Consider the following 9,715-nt stretch of genomic DNA (forward strand, 5'->3'; position numbering starts at 1 on the left):
GCTGTCCTACCATCTGGATGCCAGATTGCTCCAGCACCAAGGTAAATGCAGGTTGTCTCCAAGGGGGATTCACATCTTCCCAGTTTGTTCTGGCTGAGGAACTCCCCTCACTGCTTTGGGGGTTTCTACCCGGTCCCTCTGGCATCTGTCCACTTGCTACTCTCCTTCTCTACTGTCTTTTACAGTTCCACATCTCTTCACTTCCTAAGCAGGTGGAACCTTCCTTTGCATCCCAGACTGAGTTAATCACATCTTACATAATCACATCTTATATATAGTAAAACCCCATGCTTTGCTTTGTTTTTATTTTTTAAATTTATTTATGATAGTCACACACAGAGAGAGAGAGAGGCAGAGACACAGGCAGAGGGAGAAGCAGGCTCCATGCACCGGGGACCCGACGTGGGGTTCGATCCCGGGTCTCCAGGATCGCGCCCTGGGCCAAAGGCAGGCGCCAAACCGCTGCGCCACCCAGGGATCCCTTTGCTTTGAATATGTAAAGGGAGCTGTTGGTGTTTGCAAATTCTTTTTTTCCCTGATGAAACCTCACTCCTAAAATTATTATCTAACTGAGGTTCTTCGCCAGAACACAGTGACCTCCTTCATCACTCTGATGGCCCCTTATGGGTCCCTTCTCTCAATAATATGCTTAAATAGGTAAAATAAAGTGCATAGGATTACAAAGAAAGCCAATGATACTAAAACACAATTATCAAAATATATTTTTAAAAATCGTGATAGAATAGCACCTGTGCCTCTTTGTGAATGGCTTAAATGATAAGATCTAGTGTCAGATCGAGTAACCACCACAATTTCAAATAATGAGGGTCATTAATATTTTGAAAGAACTATTACATTATTAATATGACAGGAAAGTGTCTGTGATAGCTACTGATGGCCAAGTCACAGGTATGGCTAATATAACTGGTCTGTTGCCTACATCTATAATGAAAGTCAAAGCTAATTTTTGGCAAGAGATTAATAAACATTAAGATGAACTTTGTCCTTTGTCTACTTTATTTAGCTGGGGATCTCATGTTTAAAAACAATGTGGTTCTCTTCCTCGGCGCTGCCTGCGGAGGTGGCAGCCATCGATTGCTGGGCATCATGGCTGCCCTCAGACCTCTGGTGAAGCCCAAGATCGTTAAAAACAGGACCAAGAAGTTCATCCGGCATCAGTCAGACCGATATGTCGAAATTAAGCGCAACTGGCGGAAACCCAGAGGCACTGACAATAGTATACGCAGAAGATTCAAGGGCCAGATCTTGATGCCCAACATTGGTTACGGGAGCAACAAGAAAACAAAGCACATGCTGCCCAGTGGCTTCTGGAAGTTCCTAGTCCACAAAGTCAAGGAGCTTGAAGTGCTGCTGATGTGCAACAAATCTTATTGTGCAGAGATTGCTCACAATGTATCCTCCAAGAACCGCTGTGGAAAGAGCAGCCCAGCTGGCCATCAGAGTCACCAATCCCAATGCCAGGCTGCGTAGCGAAGAAAATGAATAGACAGCTTATGTGCATGTCATATTTGCATTAATAAAACCATAAAAGTACAAAAAATAATAATAATAAAAATAAAAACAATGTGGCTATAGGCTAAAAACCCAAAGCCTAAGTCAGAGCTAAGTAATGACTTCTTGTTCTAGCTGATATCACTCTCACTCACAGATTTGGTGACTCTTGGGGCATCAAGATTTGCAGAGAATGAAAGATATGTCAGTGTAACACTTTTCAAATGGCTATAGTCATTACACTATTTTGTCAGCACTGATTTGTTCCCATATATCCTTCACCAGGACTGTAAGCCCTGGGAGGGCAGGGACTGTGTTTTAGTCAATGTTGTCTCTGAGGAACTAACCCAACACATGGCAGGAGATCACTAACACATGAAGGAGCAAACCGACAAGCATTGCTGGCAAATATGCAGGACACAGTAGCCTGCTTAGCCATTCATCACTCACTATGCAGCTCCTCTTCACACTGCAACTGTTGCAAGCTCTTCATCAAAGACTTGGTCATTCATTTCAATTCCAGTGCACTCCAACACTCAGCTCTTCTGTCTTCCCTTCACTGTACAGGCACAGGCACACACACACATCATAGGAGGCGGAGTCACTCGCTAACTGACAACGATCCCCACAAGACACAAGTACCTCCTGTTCATATTCCATATCTGATTATGATGCTATTACTATGCTCCAGGTATGGATTACATAGCTGGGGATAGAGAGGCTAGTAAGCCAGATGCAGTCCACACTCCTCTGCCATGGAGCTTGCAGTTAAGGGCAGTAACCTTTGAATTGTGTTCTACACCCTCTTGGTTTCATGGGTAGTCCTCAGAGCCTGATGCAGGGGGAGACAAAGCTGTCAGAGGTCTAGGGCCCCTTCCCTATGTTGTCCAGAGTAACTACACTTTGGGTCTATTTCATACATTGAGGTTCACTTTTAGAAGCCATTTCATAGCCAAGAAATATTTGAAAACCACTGCCCCAGTCAATCGAAATGCCTCTCACCCTTAAAGTCTTCAGGAAAGGAGATTCTAGATCTCTGTCCCCTTGACTATCTGGGCCTCGGCACCTTTCTGTCTTTGATAAGGGTAGGGAAAGGGGATAAAAGTAGAGTAGCTATGTGGCCTCTGTCCCAAGTTGTGGGCCCCAGCCACAAGATGAACAGGAAGGAGATGTGGATTTTGCAGAGAATGGAATTTCTGGAGTGTTCATGCCACAGACACCAGGCTGATGCCTTCTGCCTGGCACCCCACTTCCCTTCTCTGCCTTTATAAGTGAGGTGGCAGAGAGTATCAGAAATGAAACTTTTTCAAGTTCAAAATGTGGTTCATTCCATTGATGGCCGAAAATCAAGACCAAAAATTTTAATACTGTTGGGGCCAGGCGGGAAGAGAAACTCCTCAAGATGGCGGATACCCCAAATGGCTGAGGTTCCTGTCACCACCTCCACCTGGGACGCCAATGGACCAATGACCTGCTGACAGCTTGACGCAGACCCTTAGACCTCTCCTTTGGACTTACCCAACCGGACCCAATGCCCTTCAAACCCCAGAGGAGGAAGTCACCTTTGACTGACCGAATTGCAATCCTTCCTTTGCATAGTGAGGGTCACTCTGACTGGTTGGATTGCAATCCTTCCTTTGCATATGAGCCAACCAATAGGAAACCGTTCTGCCTTACAACGTTACGTAAACCCCCTGCCACCTTGTCTTGGCGCGACTTCCCCGACTCACTCTTCCCCTCCGTGAGTCGTGGAACCTCGCCCGAGGGTGCCTGCAATAAAATCTGTTCTTGGACCCTCGCTTGCCTTGGCGGTCTCATTTCCATTTAGTTACCAAAAAACCTAACAAATACATAATGATGTAGACTTTTAGACTGCCTTGTTTGGATGGGGAGTGCAAATTGCATTAGAAAAAATGTATGGGGCCTGTGGAGACTGTTTGGAAATATTTGAGGCAAAACACTTTCCCAAGAGCTACCTCCTTCAGGATTGCATTAGCTTGTTTGCTCTTCGAGGCAAATGTGGGAACAAAGAATTTGAATGTGATTGGCTAAGCAACCTCTTTCTTCCACTGCCATCCCACCTCAAGCCTTGGAAAAGATCAGACAGTGATGGTGGCCCCATCTAAGTGGTGAAGGATGAGAAAGTTGACTATGTGACCGGGGTGAATGACAATGGCTTACATGTCTTGTGCAAAGAGGCTATTGCTCGCTCCGTTTTTCATTCATTCAACTACTTCCTCAGCACCCACTGCACATCAGGTACTGTGTAAGGTGCTGGAAATGCAGAGACACAAACAAATTCTGCCTTATTGGAGCACGGACAAGTTACCATAGCTTAGCAAGTATTGGTTCACTCATTTATAAAGTCCAGTTCATTGGAGTAGCTGCCTCATGGGGATGTTACAAGGACAAAATGAATTAAAGCTCAGACATGCTCCACTGAAATACTTTGCAGTTTTAAATTAAGACCAGATATTTCTCTGTTCGCTTACCTGCTTAAAAGTTTATAAATGTTCTAGGAAAACACATGAATATGGAATCCATCCATAGGAATTTACCTGTGAATTTGGTGAGACTGTGACCAGTAATTTATTGCCTTGGTTGGTTAGGGAATTTCACAGTTTCACAACTCCAGCTACCTTTTCCCTCTTAGTTGTTTCTTTCCTGATCGACTAGGGTCTTTGGGGGCATCCTATCTAATAAAAACTCAGGTCATGGCCCTCTCCAGAAGCTGCAATATTAGTGGTATTGTTCCAAAAAGTATGAATCTTTTGATCCTAAGACCTATGGAGCCTTCTTTCATTAGAGTTTAGTTCTAGGGTCTTCCTGGTGAGCATCCTTGATTTTGGGGTCCCCTTTCTTTTGAGTTTAAATAGAACACACCCTGAAGGCAGGCTTAGGTGACCCCAGGTAATTGGTGGCTCATTTCTATCCTAGGAAAGGGGGAAAGTAGATTAAGCACATGCTTAATTCCAAGACTGGCAGTGATCTTTATAAATACACAGAGGAAAAAATAAATAAATACACAGATATATATATATATATATATATATATATATATATATTTTGTTTACAAAACCTGAGTGGCAATGAACTATCACTATTTTGAATGTGTTTGACTTTTATGTTGAAATATGACGGGAACTGTTGTTTTTGTGGAATTCATACATTAGTGCATTGGAATTGGTTTTTTTTTAAGATTTTATTTATTTATTCATGAGAGACACACAGAGAGAGGCAGAGACATAGGCAGAGGGAGAAGCAGGCTCCTTGCAGGGACCCAATCCCAGGACCCCAGGATCATGACATGAGCTGAAGGCAGACGCTCAACCACTGAGCCACCCAGGCGTCCCAATACATTGGAATTATACTGAAGTCTCCTCTGGAGTCATAGCATTTGGCATAACCAATTTTTTCATGACCTATTTAAAATACCCATTTGGGGCTAGGGTTAAAGAGTAGTACCTAAGGTTTGATGAGAAGCCCAACGTAAATGGCAATAGTATGGTGTTTAAGAGCACAAGCTCTGGAGTCACACTGGTTGGGTTCTAAATCCCAGCTTGGCTACTATTCAACTGTGACTTTCAAGAAAGTCATGAATCTCTGAGTCTCCATTTCTTCATCTCTAAAATGGGGTAATTATAGCACCTGTCCTATAAGATTGTTGTAAATATAGATGAAGAGCCTTGTGTATAATATGAATGGTAGATTTTAGTACTGTTTGTCTATATTTCTTAACCCTTTTTGAAGGGCCTCTCTTTGTTGAATGATTATATGTATATCTCTGTCCTGTTGAATTCAGGCATCGCTTGAATTAATGATTTGCTTTGGTCAATAAAATATGAGCAAAAATGGCATGAGTAACATACAGGCAGAGGTTTTAAGAGCCAGGGTATGCTTTATCATATTTCCTTTCCCCTATGCTATGTTAACTGCAATGCTCCAGGTAGAGGCTAATCTATTTGACTGGGTCCCAGAGTGAAAATAATATGGAACGGAGGCTCAACCAAGCCATGATGGACACATAGTATGAATGAGAAATAACCCTTTGTGGTTCACAACTAAGATTTTGGAATTATTTGTTACTGTAGCAAATCTCTATTCTGGCTGATATAAAAGGTGCTAAATAAATATTAACTCATTATTAAGCAGAATCTTCCTCTCTCTCATTTTATTTTATTTTATTTTATTTTTCCTCTCTCTCATTTTATATAAAATCTTAGTACATTGTGATACTGACAAATTTAGTAATTAAACTGACTGCTTCATCTTCAATAGTTTTCAAGCCTGTTTATTAATGAAGCTGCCCTTCTGAAACTAATAATACAATATATGTTAATTAAATTAATTTAAATAACAAATTTTTAAAAAATAAAGCAGCCTTTACAAATAAAGTTCTATACAGTCTATAATACACTAAAACAGCTAAAAGCAGTATTTTATTCATATAAAGGTATTTGATAACCCGAACACATAATTACTTATTAAAAGGAACAATTAATCAAACTAAAACTGTTCTGATAAACACAAACACTTGAAATTGGGAGTTATAATGCAGTGGTACCAATCCATATCTGTAATTGATTTTGGTTGCACAGTAGTAAGAATATTCTGACCCACAAAGATAAGTATTTGCTAAAAGTGATAGCATTTTTTTTCTTCTTTTTTTTTCTTTGTTTTTTTTATTAAATTAATTTTTATTGGTGTTCAATTTACCAACATACAGTATAACACACAGTGGTCATCCCGTCAGTGTACCCCTCAGTGCCGTCACCATTCACCCAACCCCCCGCCACCCTCCCCCTCCACCACACTAGTTCATTTCCCAGAGTTAAAGTCTTGTATGTTCTGTCTCCCTTTCTGATATTTCTCACACATTTCTTCTCCCTTCCCTTATATTCCCTTTCGCTATTATTCATTTTCCCCAAAATGAATGAGAAACATACACTGATTGTCCTTTCTCCGGTTACTGTGGCCAAGTTCAAAAAGGGTGTTGCTGAGTTTTCTCTGAGGATTTTGATGGTATCTTGGTCTCACATTTAGATCTTTCATCCATTTTGAGTTTATCTTTGTGTATGGTGCATGAGAGGGGCCAGTTCATTCTTCTGCATGTGGATGTCCAATTTTCCCAGCACCATTTATTTCGAAGAGAATGTTCTCTCCTTTTCTAGTGGATTGTCTTTCCTCCTTTATTGTTATTGTGAGAATAAAGTTCAGGGTTCCTCTTCTGGGTTCTCTTGTCTGTTCCTTGATTCTCTATGTCTGGTTTTTGTGCAGATACACAATGTTCTTGTATGATCACAGCTTTGTTGCTAAAACCTGAAATCTGGCATTGTATGATGCCCCCAGATATGGTTTTCTTTTTTTAAATTCCCTCTGGCTGTTTGGGGTCTTTTTCTGATTCCAACACAAATCTTAATATAATTTTTGTTCTAAGTCTCTGAAGAAAGTCCCATGGTATTTTGTAGGGATTGCATTACACGTGTAAATTGCTCTGGGTAACATTGGACATTTTACAATATTAATTCTGCCAATCCATGAGCATGGAATATTTTTACATCTCTTTGTGTCTTCCTCAATTCTTTCCAGAAGATGTTTCTGTAGTTTTTAGGGGTATATTTTTGAGAAAACATGTGAATGGTAATTGGTTTCTCCATCCTTTTATTTTCAGGTTGTAGGTGTCCTTCTGTCTAAAAGGAGTCTCTTGTAGACAGCAAATAGTTGGGTTCCTGTTTTTTTTATCAACAGTCGAAACTCTGCGCCTTTTGATGGGGTCATTAAGCCATTCACGTTCGAGTTACTTGAACTTCTTCTTAAAGGGGGTTTTAGGTTTCCCCTTAATATTTCTTGCAGAGCTGGTTTGGAGGTTCAACATATTCTGTCAGTTCCTGCCTTCTTGGTAAAGGGCGCTTTATCCTTCCTTCCCTTTTTGAATGAGAGCCTTGCTGGATAAAAGTATTCTTGGTTGCATATTCTTCTCATTTAGGACACTGTATTTATCCTGCCAGCCGTTCTGCCTGCCACGTCTCTGTGGGAGGGTCTGCTGTTACCCTTTATTCCTCCCTTGAAAGTTCTGGGCTTCTTGTCTCTTGCTGTTATGGATCTTCTCTTTATCTTTGAATTGCAAGCTTCACTATTAGTTGCTGTCGAGGTGTTGACGGGTTTTATGATTTTTGGGGGGATCTCTCTATTTCTGGGATCTGAAGGCCTGTTTCCCTTCCCTGATTGGGAAAGTTTTAGCTAGGATTTGTTCAAATACATATTCTGGCCCTCTGTCCTTTCGGCGCCCTCGGGGAACCCCTATTTAAACCCGTAGGTTTTTCTTCCTCAGACTGTCTATTTATTTGCCTTTATCTGTTTCATGGTCCCTTAATTGTCTGTCTCTTTTTTCCTCAGTTTCATCTTTGCCATCAACTGGTCTTCTATGTCCACTCATCGTTCTTCCTACCTCGTTTAACCCTCGTCGTTTAGGATTTAGTTTTGGATGCATCTTCATTCAATTGATTTTTAATTTCTGTCCTGATGGGATCTAAATTCTGCAGTCATGAAGTTCGTGAGGCTTAATGCTTTTTTCTAGAGCCACCAGTAGCTGTATAATGGTGCTTTGAATTGGATTTCTGACATTGAAGTGTATCCGATTTGTGTACTCTGTGGGAAAGAGGGCTGTTTTGTTTCTTTCTTTTGAAGTGAGGTTTTCCTTCTAGTCATTTTGCTCAGTGCAGAGTGGCAAAAACTAGTGTATTGTCAGGATCAGGGGGAGTATCACTGGTCAGTTCCAGCTGGTCTTCTGGGGGTGGGGCCTGCTGTGTGATTTTCAGGTGTCAGCACTTGGGGAGCTGCTCTGCCCCTGCCTGCTGCAGGGCTCAGCGGGGGTTGTTTACCCCGTGGGGCCCCTGGGAGGAACAGTCGCACGTTGCTATGCAACTCTGGATAGCCTGGATTCTGCCTCCGCTGGATACTCAACGGGCTCGGGCTTCTCGGCTCTCCGTCCGCAGGGCCCTGGAGGCTCGGGGGCGGGTCCGCTGATCTGCTCGCTCGGGACAGGTGCGGTCCTCGCTGTCCTGGGCCCTCCGGCCTCTGCTGTCCCGGGGGAGGCGGATCCCTGGGCTGTTGTCCCGGCGCCCTGTGCCTTCCAGGGCTGTGCGCTGTGGGATTCGCGCTCCCGCCCCCAGCCCCCTCCCTGGAGCCGCTCCCGAGCCCTCCGAGCTGCTCCGTCGGTCCCTCCTGTGCGCGCTTGCTAGCCCTAGGGAGCTCGGCCGCGGGGTGTGGGGCTCTCCCGGGGCGCCAGGTGTCAGTTAGTGTCCCGGGAGCCCGAGGGAATCCCCCGCTCTCTGGGTCCTGCTCCATCTCCCTGCGAGCCCCTTTTCCCGCCCGCCCGGGAAGGTTGGTGCAGCTCCTGCTCTCTCGGGACGGGGGTCTCCTGTCATGGGGGCACTCGCCCCGGCCTCAGCCGGCTCCGCACGGTGGCCCTCCCCCTCGGAAGGCCTTTTGTTCCATTATTGCTTTTTCCCAGTCTTTCTACCTTGATAGAGCAGCGAACTCTTCTCTCTGTAGCATTCCAGCTGTCTCTCTTTACATCTCTGGCTGAATTCGTAGATTTTCTGGATGGTTTGAAGGTTATCTAGGGTAACTTGGTGGGGACAGGAGATTGGGGACCTGCTCTTCGCAATCTTGCCCCTCCCTCCCGATGAGCTTTTTTAAAGATTTTATTTTTAGGTAATCTCTACACCTAATGTGAGGCTCAAACTCAACGACCCAGAGATCAAGAGTTTGATACTCCATAGTATTGTATTGAGCCAGTATTGGGTGCCCACAAATGGTAATTGCTTTTATTCTCTTAACCAACTGCATGTTGTTGAGTTACATTATATTCTTCGATTAAACTGAATGGCAAATGAAGTTTATCTTCACTTCTGCATGATAAATGAATCTACAGAGCAGCTTAAGCTTAATGCATTGTTGGCCTTCAATATGTAAAAATTTGGCATATATAACATTCTTTAGTGTATGCACTGCTTTTAGTTACTTTTTTTTAGTTATAAACTTTGAGCTATTTCCGAATATCTTTAAATAATACTCTAATTAGCTTTAGAACTCCTGGGTCATTTATCAAGAAATGACCTTGGAAGGAAACAAAAACATCTGCTTGCATCAGTAGTGCTCATTTACATATGACATTCACTATTTTTGCTGTAGCTACACA

General features: G+C 43.0%; 1 protein-coding gene across 1 annotated transcript; it reads left to right on the forward strand.

Moving 5' to 3' along the window:
* Positions 1–1,057: 1,057 nt before the first annotated feature.
* Positions 1,058–1,491, forward strand: LOC129518767 (60S ribosomal protein L32-like). Its single transcript, XM_055339004.1, has one exon. It carries the CDS (start codon positions 1,108–1,110, stop codon positions 1,489–1,491), a length of 384 nt encoding a protein of 127 aa, XP_055194979.1. The 5' UTR covers positions 1,058–1,107.
* The last annotated feature ends 8,224 nt before the right edge of the window (positions 1,492–9,715 follow it).

This window comes from Nyctereutes procyonoides, unplaced genomic scaffold (assembly GCF_905146905.1).
Source record: "Nyctereutes procyonoides isolate TBG_1078 unplaced genomic scaffold, NYPRO_anot_genome, whole genome shotgun sequence".
Taxonomy (NCBI): domain Eukaryota; kingdom Metazoa; phylum Chordata; class Mammalia; order Carnivora; family Canidae; genus Nyctereutes; species Nyctereutes procyonoides.